The sequence below is a fragment of the Ambystoma mexicanum genome, chromosome 14 (genome assembly GCF_040938575.1).
Source record: "Ambystoma mexicanum isolate Mex_15411 chromosome 14, UKY_AmexF1_1, whole genome shotgun sequence".
Lineage (NCBI taxonomy): Eukaryota > Metazoa > Chordata > Amphibia > Caudata > Ambystomatidae > Ambystoma > Ambystoma mexicanum.
The window spans coordinates 396595978-396617881 of record NC_090940.1 but is presented as its reverse complement, the minus strand read 5'-3'; the positions used below and the strand labels follow the sequence as shown (position 1 = coordinate 396617881).

The 21904-nt window shown below is 50.3% G+C and overlaps 1 protein-coding gene across 3 annotated transcripts in view; it reads right to left on the bottom strand.

Annotated features, from left to right (window-relative positions):
- BUB1B (BUB1 mitotic checkpoint serine/threonine kinase B) overlaps positions 1-21904 on the bottom strand; it is an 815340-nt gene that overhangs the window by 110004 nt on the left and 683432 nt on the right. For all 3 annotated transcript variants that reach the window (XM_069637517.1, XM_069637518.1, XM_069637519.1), the window contains one exon: positions 13982-14145. In XM_069637517.1, the coding sequence (XP_069493618.1) occupies positions 13982-14145 (164 nt within the window). The remainder of the gene's footprint in view (positions 1-13981; positions 14146-21904) is intronic.

Here is a 21904-nt window from a genome sequence, read left to right as displayed (position 1 = left end):
TCTTCAGCTTTGCTGCTTGGGAAAAAAAAAAATGTCCCACCAGGGGCCGCTGTGCTCGAGGTCGCAGCGTCGTTGTCCCTCGAGGGCTGCCATTGAGCATCGACGTCATCTGCAGTTTTAAAGGGCTCGAGCCGCGCCCGTTGGCTTCAGTTCTGTTTTTTCGATATACCCAGCTGAGTAGTTGACCAGGCGTTCTTTAGACCTCAAGCTCACAAGGAATTGGAGTAAACTGTACGGCAGGGTAGGCTGGGAGGGTCGATGAGGAATACATGGGAGGAACATCCAATCGAAAGAACGTTACAGTTGGTAAGTAACTAGTTCTTCGAATGGATTGTGTTCTCCCATGTGTTCCTGATCTTAGATAGTCTCGCAAAGCAGTATAAATTTGGAAGGAGGGAGTACTAGATAATACTAATCATGGACTGTATGAAGAACGGCCTTAGCAAATAGGCCTTGTTGTGATGAGGTGGAATCTAGAGAAAAGTGTTTCACGAAAGTGTGCATAGACGACCAGGTGGCTGCTGCACAAATATCTTGCACTGGGACACCTGTCTGGAGAGCCGTCAAAGTTGTCATGCCCCTAGTTGAGTGAGCCTTTAGCCCATCTTTTCCAGCTAATCTGTAGCATTCGGTAATTGCCAAAATTATCCATCTGGATAATGTCTATTTCGTTACTGCTAGGCCCAATTTATATCCAGCATATCCACCGAAAAGTTGGTCACTTTGCCGGAAATGTGCCAATCTAGCGATATAAAAACTGAGAGCCCTTTTGGGGTCCAGTGTGTGTAGTATTTCTCATCCTTACTTGCATGAAGAGGAGGATAAAAAAGAAGGCAGAGTGATTTTTTGTGACAGGTGAAAGACTATTTTAGGCAAAAACTAGGGTTTAACTCCAAGAATACCCTTGTCCTTATGAAAGATGGTGTGAGGAGGCTTACAAGAGAGCCTGCAACTCACGCATCCTGCGAGCTGATGTAATTGCCACTAGAAGGATTGTCTTTAAAGTAAGGAGCCTTAGCGGACAAGAGGTCAAGGGGTCAAAAGGAATACATGTAAGGAAATCCCACACGGGTACCTGAAATGGGACTGGAGGGTACACATTAGTGAGACCTTTCAGGAACTGTAGAATCAAAAGCATCTTGAAGTAAGACACTTCTTCTGAGGAGCGCTTAAAAATAGACAGCACTGCCAGGCATCCCTTTATTGTGCCAACCTGAAGCCCCAGATTGGCCAAGTGGAAAAGGAAAGAAAGTACCATAGGTGTATTACATAGGAATGAGTCCACATTCTTGTCCTTTTACTGAACTTGTTCCACCGGTACAAGGATTTTGTTGCTGGTCTTCTGGCTGAAAACAAAATCTCCATTACATCATGTTATGTTATTGTTATTTTAGTTATACCGCGCCAAAGCCTGTGGGTATCCAGGCACCGAGAGGCAGATAAGTAGAAGGTTAGAGCTGCAAGAGAATCATTCATATTGGTTGAATAAAAGCGTTTTCAGCTGCTTTCTAAACACGAGCTAATTTCTGGTTTTAAGTAGGTGTACTGGTAAGGCATTCCTTGCCCTTGCTCCCTGAAAGTGGAAAGCCCGACCAAGTCCAAAGGCTTGTTTAATGCGGTGTACCGGGTCTTTCAGGTAGGCTGGGGCATTTCCAAAAATGCATTTGTGGCATATGGATAAGAGTTTAAACTGAATATGAGCTGCCACTGGTAACCAAAGCAGCTTTTTCCTGGCTGCGGTACTTGGTTCAAAACGTTTCAACTGAAAGATGATACGAGTAGCAGCGTTCTGGATTATTTGCAGTTCTTGGATATCAGACTTATTTGCGCCTCCCAGTAGTGCATTGCAGTAATCCACACGCGGGAAGATCACTGCTCTCACAAGTTTGGTACGGTTCTCTACTGAGACCAATGGTGCTACTTGCCGAAGCACCTTGAGATAGTAATTGGTACTTTTGGTAATAGCTGTTACATGAGCATCACAGTCTAAACTTTCTTCCATACAGGTGCCAAGGGTCTTGACCTTTTGCACAACCTTAATCTGGCTGCCGTCAATAGCGAAGTTGGCATACCTCTGACCCAAGCTAACTCGGGCCTGCCGAAGCTCGATCTTAGCCGCATTCAGGCAAAGCCTATTAGTTGACATCCAACATTTGAAAGTCTGATATACGGAATCCAACATCTGTTGATCCTCATCATGGTCACCGGTGATCTCCAGAACCAGTTGGAAATCATCAGCATAGTTCAGAAAAATATATATAACAATTCCAGGTCATTACACAAGGGGAGAATATAGATATTAAACAACAAGGGGGAAAGACAAGCCCCCTGTGGCACTCCACAAGTGATGATTTCTACCTCTGATGCATTATCGCCCCAGTGAACTCGCAAGTGTCGGCCCTCTAGGAAGGATCTGAGCCAGGTAATTGCCTCCATAGAGAGATCCCCGACAATAGCCATCCGGTCGAGCAAAATTTTATGCTCTAGCAAGTCAAAGGCTGCCGATAAATCGAGTAGCATCAGCAGCCCTGACTTGCTATGTTCCAACTTTGAGAGCATATGCGTCTGTAAGTCAAGAAGTGCACTCTCAGTGACGTGCTAGCTCCTAAAGCCTGACTGTTTCCCATGCAATATCCCAGCAGCCCGGACATGAGATTGTAACTGTACCGTGGTCATCCGGGAGGTCCCAATCCTTATATGTCAGCCTCCCAGAAAGCATGCGTGAAGGCTGAGTGTCTTGACCTCTGGATGGCGAGCCCAACCTTCCTCTTGCGAAAGGAGATCCTCTCTTTGTGGAAGATGTATTGGAGGGCAGATGGACGTGTCCAGAAGGTCCAGGTACCACAACCTCCTGGGCCAATCCGGGGAAATTAGGATCATGGATTTCCTGAACTTTCTCAACCTCCTGATTACGTGAGGAATCACAGGGACTGGAGGAAACGCGTGCAGAAGTGGAAATTCCCAGTCTACTACGAACACGTCCCCTAGAGCTCCTCTTGGAGGAAATTCCCTTGAGCAGTACTGATCGCCCTTCCGGTTGACACTGGTTGCGAGGGGTTCCCCAAAGGGCAAAGATCTCTTGAAGGACTTCCTGAGCTATTTCCCACTCGCGGGACACTGCTCTGCCTGCTCAGAACATCCGCCGCTGTGTTCTTCTCTCCGGCTAGGTGAACTGCCGACAGATTCCTTGTTGTATTGCCCAGAATCATAGCTGCATTGCCTCTCTGCACAGTGATAGTGACCCTACACCCCCTCTCTTGTTGAGGTAATACATGGCCACTGCGCTGTCCATCATTACCAGGACATTCTTTCCCCATACAGAGGGCACAAAGGTCTTAAGCACTAGTCTGATTGGCCTCAGCTCCAACAGGTTGATGTGTAGTTTGGACTCCGATGGAGACCAACTACCGCAGATTGTCAGATCGCTGGTGTGAGCTCCCCACCCTGCGAGTGAGGCGTCTGTCACTACTGGCATCTCTGGCCTAGGTTGCCAAAAAGATTCTCCCTTGAGGATATTGTCCTTGCAAGTCCACCATAGAAGATCTTGAACCACTCTGGACGGAACTTGTAGGAGGTCTGACATATCCCCTGAAGATTGAGACCACTGAGTTCTGAGGGCCCATTGAAGGGATCTCATTCTCAATCGGGCCTCTGGCACCAGAAAAATGCAGGATGCCATGAGGCCGAGCAACCTCAGAAATTCGAAGGCCGGCAGATGCTGGGCATTTTGGAGGCGAGGCTTTCCCAGAGGAAGTATCCAGGACTGCTCCGATGAACTGGAGCTTTTGGAATGGTATCATTTGTGACTTCTTGTAATTGAGGGAGAAGCCCAATCTGTGTAAGAAGTGGCAGGTCATGGTCAGAAGTTCCTGGGCCCGTTCGGGTGAACTCGCTCCGATTAAACAGTCGTCCAGGTAAGGGTAGACTTAAATCCCCCCCTCTTCTGAGACTCGCTGCCACTACAGCTATCTGCTTGGTGAAAAGCCTTGGGCGCAGGTATGCCCGAATGGCAGAGCTCGAAACTGATAGTGAGCACCGCCAACCGCGAACCTCAGGTACTTCCTGTGCTTGAAATGGATCGGCACATAAAAGTAAGCATCGTAAAGGTCCAGAGCATGGAGTTGGAGAGCATGAAGGATCTGAGAAAGGGTTACCATCTTGAACTTGTCCTTCCTGAGGAACTTGCTCAAGTGTCTTAAGTCCAAGATGGGTCTCAATCCTCTGTCCTTTTTTGGGATGAGAAAGTAAGGTGAGTACCAACCCTTGTTCCTCTCCGCTACAGGTATATGTTCTATTGCATCTTTCTCTAGCAGGGTTAAAATCTCCTGCACAAGGAGCAGGTCTGGAATTTTGGCAGAGTTGGCTCCCGGTGGATGGTCCCGAGGCCTTTGTTGAAAAGGAAGGTAGTAACCCTGAGCTACGGTCTCCAGTGCCCAAGCATCTGAAGTAATGCCCCGCCATTCGTTCAGATACTGAGAGATCCTGCCTCCCACCGGGTCTTGTGGGTCAAGCCCTCAGAGTGGCTGCAGAAGCGGCTCAGGGGACAGTTGCCGCTGCTGGGGCTGATCTAGCACTCTTCCCTCTTCCACCACAAGGACATTTTCTTTGCTGTCCTCTTTGACTAGCCTGCCCTCTTCCTCTTCCAAATGAGGAGTAGAATCGAAAAGGACTACCCCTCCAAGAAAATGAGCCCGAGTAGGAGTGTTGTTGAGGTTGTGGAGGAGCTAAGGTATGTGAATCTTGCAAGGGTGCTGGTCCAGAATCTGGGGTTTCCCATGAGTCCATAACCTTCTTCTGAAGGGCAGCGTGAAAAGGAAGGACAGGATCCTTTTGAGGACCTCCACTGAGAAGGTCTGTCATGTCGTCTTGCTCATAAATGGGGGAATTTCTAGTCCACCCCATGAAATCTACCACCCTATTCATAAGATTCCTATATCCCAGAGTCTGCATGGTCAGCAGGGTCGGGTTTATGAAATTCCAATTCAGGGGACTTGTCTACACCACTAGCTGTTTGCAGACATACATAGAGGTCAGCCGTTTTGGAGTGAGGATCAATTAATTCCTCAGGAACATCCCTTGTACCATATTTTACCCCAGAAGGGGAAATCTCTTCAGGAGATTGTTCTTTGTAAATAGAAGCCATAGACTTGGTAAAGTCTGGTCTGGGCACAGGGTGAAACATTTTACTCGTGGATTGTGGAGACAGAGCTTGGCTTCGCCAAAGGCGTCAAAATTGGTGCCGGAATCAGAGTTGATCTCGACAAAGGCGTCAATGGCGTCTAAGGAGCTTTGGATCTAAGCGCCGTTGAGAAAGCTGTCGACGCTGTCCTCTACACTGGCGTCGAGTAAGTCTTCAACAGATGCGTCGATGAGACCTTCGACACAGATGGAGGTTTGGTACCCGACGCCCTTTTGTCTGGTGTTGCCTCCGATTTATGCACCAGTGGGCCCGTTTTGCTCTTTTTATGAGGTATCGGAGACGTTTCTCTCGATTTTTTGCTGGATTTAGAGAGTCTAGTCTCTGACCTACCTCTGTCACTCTTCGAATGAGCTGGGGCATGGTCTTCACGCAATGTCTTCAAGGGGGTCTGGGCTGCATTCTCAAAGATTTGCATCATCGAGGCTCTGAAGGCCTCCCATTTCCTAGGGGAATCGTGCTTTGATGGACATTCGATAACCCCTGTATCGGACAATGACGAAGAAGAGGGAGATCGGTGACGCCTCTTCTTCGAAGATTTTCGATACCGACTCCTTGACCTAGATTTCATCGATTTACATCAGGATTTTCCACTAGACTTAACAGAGTCTTTCTTTTTCCTCGACGAGGCCTTCGAGGATTCCTCCCACACCACCAATTTACCTCTTCGTTCCTTGAGAGCTTTGTTGGCCATGGCTTGACGGGATCGCATTCGTCAACTCGATGGTCCGGACCCAAGCACCAGAGGCAAACTCGATGGGGGTCAGTAATAGACATTTTCTTCCCGCATTTCTGGCACTTTTTAAAGCCAGTTATGGGGGTAGAAGGATTTGATGAAGATATTGTCAAAAGACTGAAGCGCCGTTTTCGTACACACAAAGCGAAAGCGGTCAGAAAAATTGAACTGAAGCTAACAGGCGCAGCTCTAGCCCTTTATACTGCGGACGTCAATGCTCGAGGGCAGCCCATCGACGCTGCGACCTCGAGCACAGCGCCACCTGTTGGGAATATTTTTTCCGAAGCAGCAAAGTTGAAGGTAGGAATATCTAAGAGGAGGAATACGTGGGAGGACACAATACATTCGAAATAAAAGATACCACAAACTCTTCTCTCAGAGGTAGTCACTAGCTCTATGGCAGCCTTTGCCAGTAGTTACTGACTCTCCACCTGTAGGAGGGAGTCTTGGGGAGGTGTAAGGATGTGAAGGAGGGTGGTCAGAAGGGCATTATATGAAGGGAAGACAGTATTCCCCAAGTCACAACCGGCAAGGCTCAATTTAAGAAATGGTATGCTGCTACTGTCTAGCGAAAATGTGCAATCTTACCTCCAGCCGGAGTGTAAGAGACAAAGTCCATATTAAAGGGGTTTTGGACCTGGTGTTGTCTAGGAAACTATGGAAGTGACAACTCTGCATTTCTGGGCACCTCTGCCCCTAGGGAAAATGCAGCTGGGCCGGTTTTCCCATTCTCTTGGTGGACAAAGGAGGCATAGGTCTGAAAGGAGGAATCATTTGAGGATGCTGCAAGATGCTAGACAGCTAACCCTAGGGATTTATCTGTGGACTTGGTCGTTTTTAACCTAAGAGATTCAGTGGCCTTAAAGCCAAAGAGGATACCCTAATCAAAAGCCATATCAATTATTTGTGCTGAATGTCTGGGGAGAACCTGAATGCACTTAACCAGGAATGTCTACAGAGAGTTAATTCTGTACCTTTCCATGCCACCACTTTAATACCCTCCACCAGAGATGCAAAACTATTAATTCTAGGCATGGGCAAACTCACTGCTGCCTCAGACACGACAGTCTAAGGTGTGAGTGAATTTGGCCACAGTGCATGCAGCATTCACAACACAAAGCAAGGCACAAAACCTTGCAACCCATGGTTTCAAACATTTTGCTCTCACTGTCTGGTGGGCGAAGCCGGTATGGAAGTCCCCTTAAAACCTGTAGAGGTTGCCTGGATCACCAAGCTTTTTGGAGTAGTAGGAGTGGTGAGAAACACAGGATCTGACAGAGCAGAAGAGGTTTCTTGGCAAGATCCAAGTCTACAGTCAGAATGTAGCCAAGTTTCAGCTACGCTGCCATGAAGGGACAGCAACAGCATGTTCACATGAAGAAGCCGCTCTATCAGAGGACCTTGTTCAAGGATTTCAATTAGGTGCAGACAACCCTAGGGTTTGCACTAACTGTCCTCTGAAAGGACACCAGGCTTCCCATGGCCAACATCAGGTGAGATATCAATTCTACTGGCATCCAGCAAATCAGGGCTCAGTTGCCTGGAGGTCGAAGATTGCTACTCAAAGGTGTTTCTTGGAGAGGCAGGATCTCTTGTGGCTGTTCTTCAGGGACATGCAGATTGGGTCTGAAGCCAGCGTCTTGAATGGCGTGCACTTCTTACCTTTGTGGAAGAAGGTGTAAGGGGATGGGCAGAGTTCCGTTTCTAGTGTTGGAAGCGACTGTAATGACTGATGCGAAACCGCGTGGCTTGACAAGTCATTTGGGTCCTTTCCTCAAGCATTATCTCAGCGTTTAGGAGTTCCGAGCTGAGAGAAGAGTGAGAGAAGGCGTGTGGTGTGCCCAGTGGACTGAGCACCAAGAGGAGATGAGAGAGAGAGTTGTACTAAGCAGAGTGGGACGGGACCCTGTAAGCCTTGCGACCCTTGTGGGGCTTGAGCGCATTGTCTTGCATATGTGCACTGGTGAATCGGTAAGAGCGGCAAGAGCGAAGGTTGCAGAAACAGTGGTGCTTAGCGTCCTTAACTGTGCATTGACTGAACGGCCAGGTGGCAGGTAACGGAGTGTGCGGTTTATGGACTGCTTACCCCTGCTCAGAAAAACCTGGTTGGGCCCTTTTTTGAAACCCCCACAAAAACTCCCATGTAATCAGCCTACAATTCATGCATGAGGTAACATAAGGTGCATAAGGCACAGTACAAGGCGCAACCTAATGAGCAACTGGCTATTGCTGGTGTAGTCAATGGTGTAGCACTCCGATTAGCTGTGGCTCTGAATTACGCTGAAATACGCTGCAACTGCTGTATGACCACACAGTTGTGTAAAGTTCAGGGTGCCATGAGGTCAGTAATCTCAGCACCCAAAAAGAGGCTTGGTACCCTGTACCACATATTCTGTTATCTGCTATCTGCTGCCCCGCCACGCCCCGTTGCTTCCCTATTACAATGTGAGGAAGAGTGGCTGTTGTTCGGCTGTAGGCCATGGCATTGAAGTGAATTTAGCTGCCATGGTGGTGAAATTCTGTGCATAGAGGGGAGCAAGGAACAAGTTACCTACCTGTAATTGTTGTTCTCCAGCATGTGTCTGGCATGGATTCACATGCTCATGAATATTCCCCGTCAGGCTGGGAATCCTCGGTAAAGAAAAAAATCAATATCAGTTTTGTTTCTGAACTGTCTTTCTTAGTAGTAACCAATCACTGGTCTCTGGGTCATACTGCCCCCAGCCAATGACTGCCCTCTCCCCAAGCCCCTCCCCTGGCAGACATCCTCAGATTTGGTAGCACATAAAGTGGCAGTACGACCAAGTGAAGAGCCGCAGAGGGGTAGGAGGGAGGATTCGCATGTGAATCCATGCCAGACCCATGCTGGAGAACAACAGTTAGAGGTAAGTAACTTGTTCCTTCTCCAGCATGGGGTCTGGCATGGATTCACATGCTCATGAATATAAGAATACATAGCAGTACACATATGCACAACCACGGGAGGTGGCAAGGCTCAACATTAAGCAACTCTTACCTCCTCAGCAGGCCCACCTTCAGGCGAACAGGTCGCGCAGCACTGCTTGGACGACCCTGGACTCCTCCCTGGAATCCCGGACGACGCAGTAGAATCTTGTGAAGGTGTGTGTCGACCTCCACGTAGCAGCCCTGTAGATGTCCAGCAGGGGTACACCAGACAAGAACGCTGTGGTAGTAGAGATTGCTCTGGTCGAATGGGCTCTCAGACGGGCGGGGTCGGTTTGCCAACCGGTGACAGTGCATGATGCAGCCGGAGAGCTATCTGGAAATGGAAGCCTTTGAGAGGGCCTTCTCTTGGTTCACAGGTCCAAAGTTCACAAATAGCTGTGATGTCTTCCGAAAACTCTTTGTGCGGTCCACGTAGAACTTCAGCGCTGTAGCTACATCCAGCAAGTGCAAAGTCCTCTCAGCCGGCTACGAAGGCGACGGGAAGAAAACTGGTAACACCAAGGGCTCGTTGAGATGAAAGTCCATCAGCACCTTGGGCATGAAGGTGGAGTGCGTCCTCAGCACCACCCTCGTTTCGTGAAAAATCAAGTATGGAGGCTTGCAGGTTAGGGCCTGGATCTATCCCACTTGTCGTGCGGAGGTGATGGCCACAAGAAACGCTGTTTTCCACAACAGGAACCTCAACGGTGCCGAATGCAGAGGCTCGAATGGCGGCCCCATGAGCCTGGTCAGCACCACATTGAGCTGCCACGCCGGGGCCGGAGCCTTCACCGGCAGGAATGACCAGAACAGTCCCTTCATAAACTCTTCCACCAGGCGATGAGACCACAGAGATGATCGTCCCGTAGTTCTGGTGTAGCGGGAGATCGCCGCTAGATGTATCTTGATGGAGGCATGAGCTAGCCCCACCTTGGCCAGCGACAGCAGGTACGGCAGCACTTGAGGGGCCGTAATTCACAGAGGGTTAATCTTCTGTGCACGGCACCAGACAGAGAACCTCTTCCATTTGTGTCCATAGCACTTGAGAGTTGAGGACACCCTGGCCTTCTCAAGCACCTCCTTGCAGTCCGCCGGGATATCGTACCCTCCAAACTCTAAGGCCTGCAAGTTCAACGACCCCGGGTTGTGATGGAGGATGAGCCTCTTTTACCTCGTAGGCTAGTAAAAGAAAGGCAAAGCCGCAGCCAAGCTGAAATAACTGTAGTGGACTGGAATGGACTTAGTTTTCGTACAGCCTCCTATAGTTGTACAAGTTTTCGTACAGCCTCCTATAGTTGTACAAAAACTAAGTCAAATCTGCTGTCCTCAAAAAGGGATAGTTAGTGCCCAAGCAGCCTATAAGAGGGCCATTTCCATCAGGAAGAATTAAATTGAAGCTGAGTCATGGGAGGATTGGGTTAATTCCTCTGCCACCAATGATGCCAGACTTTTCTGGGACGTAGTGAACAATAGGCAATACTATACATGTAAGCCAAGTGGTACCGATGTTATGGTCCCCGATCAGGCATGGATGGCCCATTTTTCCTCCTTATACAGTGCTGGTCACACAGACGTGGTTATTGAACTGCCACTAGTTGTGGATCTCCAGCAGTTACTATGCTTAATGGAAGGAAACATTTTTTCACAGATGGGGAAATTGTGTCAGCCACAAAATTTCAAGCTAGTAATGGGGCCCTGGATGCCCCTAGGTTGAGCTGCATCCTACTGCCACTATTGGCGTATGCGGATGACATGGACCTAATGGCCCGTACTCCTAGAGTCTTGTAGCGTCTCATTGAGGACTATTCCTTATTCATGGACTCATTGGATCTAAAGGTCAATGCCCAAAAATCATACTTCATGGTCTGTAGTAGGGGAAGCGACTACCCAAATACCAGACCATGTTCAGTAAGGGTATGCTGATCGCTAGAGTCTACAGATTTGACTATCTGGAGGTAAGACTTTCTTTGAACTTTGGTGCTGAAGCCCATGTTAATAAGCAGCCTGCAAGATTCAAACAAGCTATTGGGGGTGAGGGGCAGAGCTAGGAGCATGTTTAAAGCAAAACCGGTTCAGCTGGTGCTCAAAGTTTACAATGGGAAAGCTACCTCTGGTGCTAGGTATGGCATGGAGCTGTGGGGATACAGTAACGTCGAGCCCATCCAGGTGGCGGAGAACACCTTTTAAAAAAGCATATTGGGGCTTCCTTGATCGGCTGCAGATTCTGCGGTGCACCAGGAATTGGGCTGCAGGTTTATTAGTGATCTTATCACAGCTCAGCCTCTAAATCATTGGCTTCGAGTTTGGATGAACAGCAAAGCTTTTCTGACTCATGAGCTCATGAAATATCTGGTTCCCAGGGACTCCCATTTGAAGATCCCCAGGCTTAGGCATGTAAAAGCCAGGCTGGTGGAAGTGGCCCAATGTTATTATATGACATAGGTTATCTCTTGCAAAGTTCTGAAGTCTGTAAAAGTAAGGGTACTCCAGCATATCCAGGACAAAAGGGGAGTCATTTGAGATCCTGAGGCCTGCCAATAGGAAGCATACGATCATAATAGGGCCAGGTCTCGAGAGGTATTTGTGGTGGGCACCGAATCCATCTCAGCGCACTGTTATTACCAGGGGGTGTTTTAATTGCATTCATCTGAGAGCAGTGGTTGCAGCGTGGTCTAATGGCAATGAGAATCAATCGTGCATTTTCTGTGATGCGCACAAGGAAGACCTGGCCCATTTTTTATTGTTTTGCCCAGCTTTCTCGCCTAGTCCGCCAAGTAGAGAGCGCATGCTTAAACCACTCTTGCAGGGATTCCCTCAGTATGAGTAAGCTCTGTTTTATTTGTTACGGGCGGATTCAGTATGTGTGTGCTGGGCTCTGTTATCAGCTCTATCATCATTTTTATAGAATGTGTTAACGCCAAGAAATGTTTGTATTGAAACCTGTCTGAAATGTTGCTTTTGCGTTTAAATCGTGTTGCAATTGTTTATATGCATGGATTTGCAATTATGTTTATGGTTGCTGTTTTTATGGGAATGTTCTGCATTTCGGAAATAAGATTTTCTACTACTACTGTAAGGTTTTGAGCCACACTCCTGGAGGGCCTTAGAGTGCATGGACTGGAAGGAGCTGCCGCCTTAAAGTTGTTTTCTTGTGAGAGGCAATAGAAATACACCTCGTTTGTTTGTTTATTATTTGTAATGCGCAGGCATACCCTCGGGTAACAGTGCGCAGCATATACATGAGATTGAGAAGCTTAGTTACAATAGAAAACATTATGTACATACGCATATTAGAAGTAAAGCAGGATATATACATATATGCAGATAAGCAGTAGTTAGTACACACAGTGGGCCGTACAATATATAGAAATGACAGGAGTATAGAGACTATGCTCCTGGATGAATTTAGTGGGCCTACGTTTTCAACCATAAAATGAACTTGGATCGGAAGTTCTGATAATGCAGGTCCATTCTGAGAGTCGGCGGTAGGGAGTTCCACAGTTTAGCTGCTTTCACTGGGAAGCTGTTCCCCCCTTATGGTAGAGCATTGGAAATTGGGTACAGAGAGGCAGTCTTTATAAGCTGTCCTTGTAGGTCTCAGGGAGGACTGTCTATGAAATATGTCAGTCAGATAAATAGGGGCAGCATTGTTGAGGGATTTGTGGGTGAGTGAGGCAGTTTTTAAAATAATTTTATCCAAGACGGGGAGCCAATTGTTTTGTTGGCAGTATGCTGTAATATGCTCTCTTCTTGAGATGCTCAGAGCTGCTCTAAGAGCATTGTTCTGGAGAGTGAAGTTTGTTGATGATGGCTTTAGAAGACCCAAGATAGAGAGCATTGCAATAATCCAGACGTGACAGTATTAGTGCTCAAGCGAGGGTCAAGCAACTGGTGTCTGATAGAAAGGGTTTGGCTGTGCAGATCAACTTACACGTGTAAGCCGTGGATGAGGCTAGGGAGTTCACCTGTCTATTGAGGGAGAAGGTAGAATCCAGGTAGAAGCTTAGGGTTTTGACCTTTTGTCTCACTTTAATGTTGTTGCCGTCAATCGTAAAAGAGCATTAGGCAGGGCCTAGTTTCTTTAGGCTAGTGGTAGTACCTAGGATAATGAGTTTGGTTTTATCATCATTCAGGCACAGTCCATGTGTGGTCATCCATGCCTGGATGATGATGTACACTCTATTCACCAAGGCCAAAACCTTATGGGGGTCTTGCACAGCCCAATGCCAACGACCATCTCTGCATAGTTTGAAGCCCCGCTTTGAGGGATTTGGCATGACATTTAAATTTAGAAGCTAGTGGCATTCCCGAAGACGCATCTTGGGTGCACTAAATAAAGGAAGCAAGGTCATAGCATGCTACTAGCTCCATATACACAACCAATGATGCCAAGTCTAGTGTCCTGGGAGCCAAAGGTGCAGAGCAGCTCAGTGATGGATCATCACTATGCCCTCAGGTGGCTGATGCCCGGTTTCAGAAAACTGGGTGTGGCGGTGCATCTAAAATTAGTAATCTGCGAGAGGAAGAAATCCATTAGAATTATGCATCGCTTATGTTGTGCTCAAAAGTTGTTATCACCTGAGGGGGCGGGGGGTTGGTTAAAGCCAACTAGATTGCTTCGATCGTACGCTGACTATACTAATTCAAGCCCACATTCCCAGCAACCTGATGGGTGCTTTTGTTCGGGCCTATAACTCGGCCCATGGCCGTTACCACACATTTCGGCCTGTGGTATGGGTGATTATTGTTAAATTATCAAACTCTCCAATTCGGAACAATATTGTCTCTGTTAAATCAATACAGTAAACAGCAGCTTCAAATTCACAGCTCGTCCTCCTGGAAGTATTCACTACCAAACAGTCTTCAAATGAAGGGTCAAGTGCTGACTATCCCTAAAGAAGCTAATTAACCTAAGTAAGCCCCTGGCAGGAAAAAGTGGTTACATTCCATGCTGGAATAACCTAGAAACAGTAAACTAAACCAAAGTCACAGAGGTTAAAGAAATATCTAAGGAGGCCCGATGTGCACTAATGAAGAGAAGTGTAAACATTGGTTGGTTGGATAATGTGAGCTGTAAGGGCATTCCAGGAGAAAACACTCACTTGTCCCCCAGAAGAATGATTTCAGGGCGCAAATCCCCATGTATAATCTCTGCAGAGTGGAGCTTCTCGACCAGGCTGATGAGACCATGCGCGATCAGAAGCATCAAGTCCTCCACTGTAGATTTCAAGTCCTCATTTCTAGATGTCAAGTCCTGGATAAAGTCCTGGAAAAAAAAAGTAAAACCATTAAAAGAAGCTATATAGGTGGGTGGCGGGGGGGGGGGGGGGGGGGGGGGGATAGCCGCATTATTGTTCATAAGGAAATTACCATTCAACCACAAGCCCTACTAAGTGACTGAAGGATGGATACATTTACAGAGAACCAAAACACTAATCGAATCCAGCACCAACAAAAAAAGGATTATTCAGTACAGATTGCAATTTGGCTTTTACATAAAAAAAGGTTGCCACACAGACACATGAAAGGTCTATTCTGGAGAATTATGCGCATTCAGTCAGGTGGAGAAACTATTCAAGCTATGGCTTCACTCTGGCATTCCCCCAAACGTGTACTCCCATTTCATAGGGTTGTCAGAACACTTCAGGTAATCAGGAACACAATGCCCTTGGTCCTGGCCTTTCATTTCTCCACCAAATGCATCCTGGGTGTTGAAGTGTTGGCTCCATCTATTGAATAAAATGGACTTCATCAATATTAAAGTACAAGCAAATGTAAGGTTTGCTAGTTTCCATGGCTTAATTCAAAGCAGTGATGTAATGCTCTGTACTCGGATAACTTGGTGTATGTTCATTGTCACTGTATACTTTTGTTGTACCATTACTCCGTGGTTGATTTATGTTACTCATTCCCTAGATTTACATTTACTCTCTCTGAAAAAATAAGTTTGGAGGGGCTAAGCCAGTTTGCAAATTGTGGGGAGAACGAACACACACTCCCACACTCACTCCCTCCCTCCCACACTCCCTCCCTCCCTCCCACACTCCCTCCCTCCGTGGTGCCCAGAGCATGCTGTGTGGGTGGAAGGGGCAGGGGTTTGGGTGCAAGGCTCTTAAAAAAATGAAGATGGTGACAGCTTTGAATAGAAAAAAAAACAGTTCTAGAATTGGGGTGACTGTCAACAATAACTTTTACTTAAAAGGTACTTAACAGCTAGAACATTTTTGGATACCAATGGGTCAATGGGCCAGGGGAGGGGAAGTGGGAAAACATGGGGGCTGCAACATGCTTCAAGGTGCTGACCTCTGAGGTAGTATATTAGAGTTGCTCCTCTCACCCAGAACATCTGTCCCAACCCCAGTATGGAACAAGTTACTTACCTGTAACTGTTGTTCTCCAGCATGGGTCTGGCATGGAGTCACATGCTCATGACTATTCCCCGTCGTCAGGCCGGGAATCCTTGCTATAGAAAAAAATCAGTATCAGTTTCGTTTCTGATCTGTCTTTCTTAGTAGTAACCAATTGCTGGTCTCTGGGTCATACTGCCCCCAGCCAATGACTGCCCTCTCCCTAAGCCGCTCCTCCTGCAGCCATCCTCAGATTTGGTAGCACGTAAAGTGGCAGTATGACCAAGTGAAGAGCTGCAGAGGGGTAGGCGGGAGGGTTTGCATGTGAATCCATGCCAGACCCATGCTGGAGAACAACAGTTACAGGTAAGTAACTGGTTCCTTCTCCAGCCTGGGGTCTGGCATGGATTCACATGCTCATGAATAAGAGAATACATAGCAGTACACACATGCACAACCACGGGAGGTGGCAACAGGCTCAACATTAAGCAATACAACAACTCAACATTAAGCAACTCATACCTCCTCACCAGGCTCACCTTAGGCGAACAGGTTGCGCAGCACTGCTTGGCCGACCCTGGACTCCTCCCTGGAGTCCCGATCGACGCAGTAGAATCTTGTGAAGGTGTGCGTCGACCTCCACGTCGCAGCCCTGCAGATGTCCAGCAGGGGCACACCAGACAGGAACGCCGTGGTAGCAGCGATCGCTCTGGTCGAAGGGGCTCTCGGACGGCCGGGCAGCTGTCGGTTTGCCAACCGGTGACAGTGCATGATGCAGCCGGAGAGCCATCTGGATGGGTGTGTCCTCAGCACCACCCTCGTGTCATGAAAAGTCAAGTATGGAGGCTTGCAGGATAGGGCCTGGATCTCTCCCACTCGTCGTGCGGAGGTGATGGCCACGAGGAAAGCTGTCTTCCATGACGGAAACTTCAAAGGTGCCGAATGCATAGGCTCGAATGGGGCCATGAGCTTGGTCAGCACCACATTAAGCTCCCACGCCGGGGCAGGAGCCTTCACCGGCGGGAATGATCGGAATAGTCCCTTCATGAATTCTTTCACCAGGCGATGAGACCACAAGGATGCCCGTCCCGTCGTCCTGGTATATCGGGAGATCGCAGCCAGATGTATTTTGATGGAGGCGTGAGCCAGTCCAGCTTTGGCCAGCAACAGTAGGTACGGCAGTACTTGAGGGGCTGTAATCCGCAGCGGGTTAATCTTCTGTGCACGGCACCAGACAGAGAACCTCTTCCATTTATGTCCGTAGCACTTGAGAGTTGAGGACGCCCTGGCCTTTGCAAGAACCTCTCTGCAGTCGGCCGGGATGTCGTACCCTCCAAACTCTAGTGCTGCAGGAGCCAGGCCTGCAAGTTCAGCGACTCCGGGTTGTGATGAAGAATGGCGCCTCCTTCTCTGGAGAGAAGGTCTGCATCAGTCGGCAGCTTGACTGGTGGTAACGTTGACAAGTCCAGAAGGTCCGGGAACCAGATCTGTCTCGGCCACGCCGGTGCGACGAGGATCATCCTGCACCGGGACCTCTTGAGCTGGTTGATGAGCTGGAGCAGCAACGGCAGCGGAGGGAACACAAAGAAATAGGCCGTCCCAGGGGAACGAGAAAGCATCGCCCATGCTCCTTGGCTGGGGGAACCTGCTGGTGAACCTCCGGCACTTGGAATTCGTCACCGTCGCGAAGAGATCGATTTGGGGTTTGCCCCATCGTCGAAAGAGTCGATCCACTTGATCCTGGCGTAGTTCCCACTCGTGGCACGAGCGCAGCTCCCTGCTGAGTGAGTCGGCGATCGTGTTTTTTATTCCTGCCAGATGAAGAGGCACCAGAAACATCCCTTGGGCGACGGCCCAATGCCACAGATCCTGGCCTCCTTGGATAGGGCCGGGGACCTGGATCCACCCTGCTTCCGGATGTAGAACATCGTGGTGGTGGTGTTGTTGAAGATCCTCACCACCTTCCCCTTGAGGGACGTAAGAAAAGACCTGAGGGCCCAGAACACTGCGCGGAGCTCCAAGATGTTGATGTGGAGAGACTTCTCCTCCGGGAGCCAAAGGCCTCTCACGTGAAGATCTCCGGAGTGTGCTCCCCAACCTTCCAGGGAGGCGTCCGTCGTCACCGTCACCTGGTGAGCTGGGGTCTGAAAATCCGTGCCCGCTGACAGATGGGAGCGGGTACCCCACCACCGGATCACCTGACGGAACGTCTCGTTGAGAGGGATCCTGTCCCCGAAGCTGCCCGTCGACTGGATCCAGCGGGCGTCGAGGAACTCCTGTAAGGGTCTCATCCGAAGCCTGCAAAGGCGCACCAGGTAAATGCAGGAGGACATCATCCCGAGGAGGGACTTGATAGATCTTACCCTGGACATGTCCGTGGCCAGCAGACGCTGCACCTTGCCCAGAATGGTCCTGGTTCTTTCCTCCGATGGCGAGGCCAGCCGCGCCACTGTGTCAAGCTTGGCTCCCAGAAACAGGGCAACTTGCGACGGAACCAGGTGGGATTTTGGAAAGTTGATGGAGAATCCCAGGTCCGTGAGCAGCTGGACGGTCTTCGCAGTGTGCTCCACGGCGAGCTCCCTTGTCTTTGCCCGGATGAGCCAGTCATCCAGGTAGGGGTAGACGTGGATCCCCTGTAGGCGCAGCCGCGCTGCCACCTATGCGAGGCACTTGGTGAACACCCTGGGTGCCGACTTCAATCTGAACGGGAGGGCCTTGAACTGGTAGTGCCGCCCTTGGACAACGAACCTGAGGAACTTTCGGTGTCTTTTTAGAATGGGGATGTGGAAGTACGCATCCTCCAAGTCCAACGACGACAGGAAATCGTCCTCCTCCAGCTGTCCCAGCACATGCTGGAGGGTGACCATACGGAACTTCTGTGCCTTGATGTACTTGTTCAGTCGTCGTAGGTCCAGGATGGGGCGCCATCCTCCTGTCTTCTTTTTACGAGGAAGTACCTTCATTAAACTCCGGAGCCCCGAAGCCTCTTTGGGACGAGCTCGATGGCACCCTTCTTGAGCATCACCCTTACTTCCAACAGTAGTTGAGGGACGTGATTTTCCTTCCTGGCCACGGGTGGTACGCGAGGGCACTTCTTCTGAAACTCGAGGGCGTGCCCTTGGGCCAGGGCGTTCAGCACCCAACGGTCGGTGGAGATGGACTCCCATACGCTGACGAACCTCGCCAGCTGGCCTCCCACCGGGGTGCTTCGGCGGGGGCCCGACCCCACGGTCGGTTCAATCTTGTTTGGAGGCCGCCTTGCCTCCTTGACCTCCTTGTCGACGACAACGGGCACCACTTGATTTGCCGCATCCCCCGTAGGTTTCCTGGGACGAAGATCTTGCATCTTGGCGGTAAGTGGAGGAGCCACTGCCGGATCCTTTGGAGGCACCTTGTTTGCCTCCGGAGCTCCGAAAGGACGGCCGTCATCGTTGGAGCACTCCCAGTGCCCGGGAAGTCTCTGTGTCTGTCTTGATGGCCTGAAGGGACTCATCAACCGCCTTCCCAACCAGGTTGCTCCCGTCGAAGGGCATGTCCAAAACCTTGGTTTGTACATCCTGGCGGAAATCTGTGGCCTTGAGCCATCCTTGTCTCAAGCAAACGCCGTTGCCCAACTGACAGAAACTGGTGTCGGCGATGCCCGTTACCACCGTGATGGCGTGGTCCGAAGCAATCGCCCCCTCCTGTAGGATTTCAAGGGCCTCAGCCCTTTTGGCGCCCGGAAGGAAGTCTAACAGAGGGGCGATTTTGAACCACAACTCCCTGTCGTAGCGGGCTATGATAGCCAGGGCGTTGGCCACCTTGATAGTCGTCGCTGCGGATGAGATGATCTGTCGTCCCATCGTGTCCAACTTCCTGCCCTCGCCGTCCCGCGGGGAAGTTGATGTCGAGGCCGATGCCCCCCAGCTTTCTTCTTTGCCGCCGCCGAGACGACCGAATCCGGGGTAGGTTGTGCCCGAAGGCACCACGGGGCAGCGTCGGGGACTCAGTACTTCTTCTCGTACCGGTCCCTCTTTGCCGGCGCCGTGGCAGGGTTCGTGAGGAGGGCGAGCCCCTCATCCCATATGTCATCAAGAAGCGTTACGGCGAGGACCGTCTTCTTTTTAGCCTTGCGCCGTTGGTAAAGGAACCCTTCTTTCTTCTTTTCTTCTGGGCAGAGCTGAAAAAGCTCGGATGCCCTGGAAATCATGGCATGAAAGGATCCAATCTGGTCGGACGGGGACGCCCGAGCAGGGGGCGACTGGGGACACGTCCCGTCGTCACCTCCGTCGTCATCTGTACCTGTCATAGCCGTGTCCGTGCCTGTATCATCTCCGTGGGTAGTAGACCGGGGGGAAGGCAGAGCAGGCCGCAGAGGTGGGAGAGGTGGCGTAGGATGCGTCCTCCTCCTCTTATGCGGTGGACTCTCCGAAGGTCCTGGCTCCGGTTCCCCTGTCGGGTCTGGCTCAGGTACCTCCATCGGAGGAAGGGGCAACCTTGTCCTTATCTCCGAGCATAAGGACTGAATCGCTGACAAAATGGCCACCGAGGTGTCCTGCGGCGCCGGAAACGACGGGCGCGAGGGCTCTTGAGGAGCCTTGTCGTCGCCCTCGTCGGGGTCCCTCCCGATGGACTGGGCCTCCTCCACGACTTCGATGAGCTCTTCTTCAGAGGTCGTGTCCGTATCCACGATGGCCACCAGCCCCTCCCCCACCTTTTCCAACGAGGACTTCGTGGGGGTCTTCTCAATGGGCCTGAAAGACGACTCCCTCCGCGGTGGCAGGGAGACTCTGGGTCCTGAGGGCGCCTCCACTGGTGTAGCCTCTACAGGCTGAGCCAGGGCTGCGGCGACATCCCCAATCGAGGTCTTAGCAGGGTGAATTAAGGCCATCGTCACCTTCTGGACGCTTGGGGCCTTCACCTAGGGGGGAGGGTCCGAGCCTCGCTCCCCCTCTGCTGGAATCTTCGAGATCGACCGGGGCCTTCCTCTTACCCGAGCCAGAGCATTGGCTCATGGTTGATGGCGCCGGGGAGGATGCGCCCTGCCTGGCAGCCAAGGAGCCCGACCGTTCGGCGCTCCCGGTTCCCGCGGACTCGCAGTGCTTAGCCTTTTGTTGGGCCCCCATCGCCGGGGCACCCTCACGGACTTAGAAGACCGCTAAGACTCATTTTTATTCTTCTCGCTCGACGGGCTCTTCCCTTCCAGCCAGTTGGTGAGACAGAGGTGGCGATCCTTCATGGTCCGCTCCGACATGTTCCCACAAAACGCACAGTCCTTCTCCTTGTGCGTCTTGTCCTCATGGAGACAGTAGAGGCATAACAAATGCTCGTCCTCCTTGAAAACATTCTGAAGCTGGCATCCAGGGCAGGTCCTGAACAGCTTCCCGGGCGTCAAGCTTCCTTTCTCCTGGGCCATGTCCAGGGTAGGCCTCGGAACTTCTGGAATCCTCCAAAAGCGTAACTCGATGAAATCTTCACCCTTGAGGGGCGTAGAAAACTCCGAAACGGATCCCTGTTGATCGGATGTAGAAACTGTGGAGCTTGAGGCTCTATTTAACCGAAAAATGAGAAAAATCTCCTGAAAAAGCGCGAAAACGCAGCAAAAGCTCGAGAGCTACAGCACGAGGACTCCCAACACTTGAACGTGCAGTAAAAATCTGAGGATGGCTGCCGGAGGCGGGGCTTAGGGAGAGGGCAGTCATTGGCTGGGGGCAGTATGACCCAGAGACCAGTGATTGGTTACTACTAAGAAAGACAGATCAGAAACGAAACTGATACTGATTTTTTTCTATACCGAGGATTCCCGGCCTAACGACGGGGAATATTCACGAGCATGTGAATCCATGCCAGACCCCATGCTGGAGAACAGAGCATTAGTATCAAAGGACACTGCGGCCAGTACATTGTAGACTGGAGCATGGTATGAAAAGCTTGCTAGTCCCCATTTGCAGGACACTACTAGTCGCTCCACCACACCCCCCCCCCTCCCCGATGACACCCCAAGAGTGAGGAGACACCAGTGGGCGACAGGTGTGCTAGCCTATTATGCAGGATACACAGTAATTCCCACGCTACCACTGTGGCGTTTATTATCACAACATGACCGCTAAGTACACAGGCAAACCCAGCAGTGGCAGACTCCTGCAGCACCGCCTGGCAGCCATGGCTGGGCTCTACTGGATTCAAAGATGGAGAATAGCTCTTCCATTTACTCAGGATGCAGAGCTGCGGCTGCAATTAAACACTTTTGAGAACATTGTAGTTTGCACATGTTCCTGCTCCCAAGGGTTCCAGAGATACTGCAGGTTGCCTGCCAAGTAGTCCAATCATGGTCACGGAATGGATCTGAAAGAGCCAAACCAGAAGTGGAGCATTGGGGTTAGGAGAATGCTGCTGCTCACAAAGTTAGTTGAGCAGAGAGAAGGAGTAGACAGGACAGAGTGGAGAAGGAACAATACCTGCCGAGAGGGAGTGGAGGAGACATCTTAAGATGTCTACATGGCCCCCTTGGCCCATACAATCTCTACCTTCACCTCTAACTTTGTGTTATGTGGATGACACGCAGCTCTCTTTCAGGCTACCCTTGGCCGCCTCTTCCGCCTCCTCGCTCATTCCTGATTGTCTCTCCGCAATTCAGTCTTGGTGTGCTGCTAATGATCTCTGCCTCAATGACAGTAAGACAGATTGTCCTCATTGGGA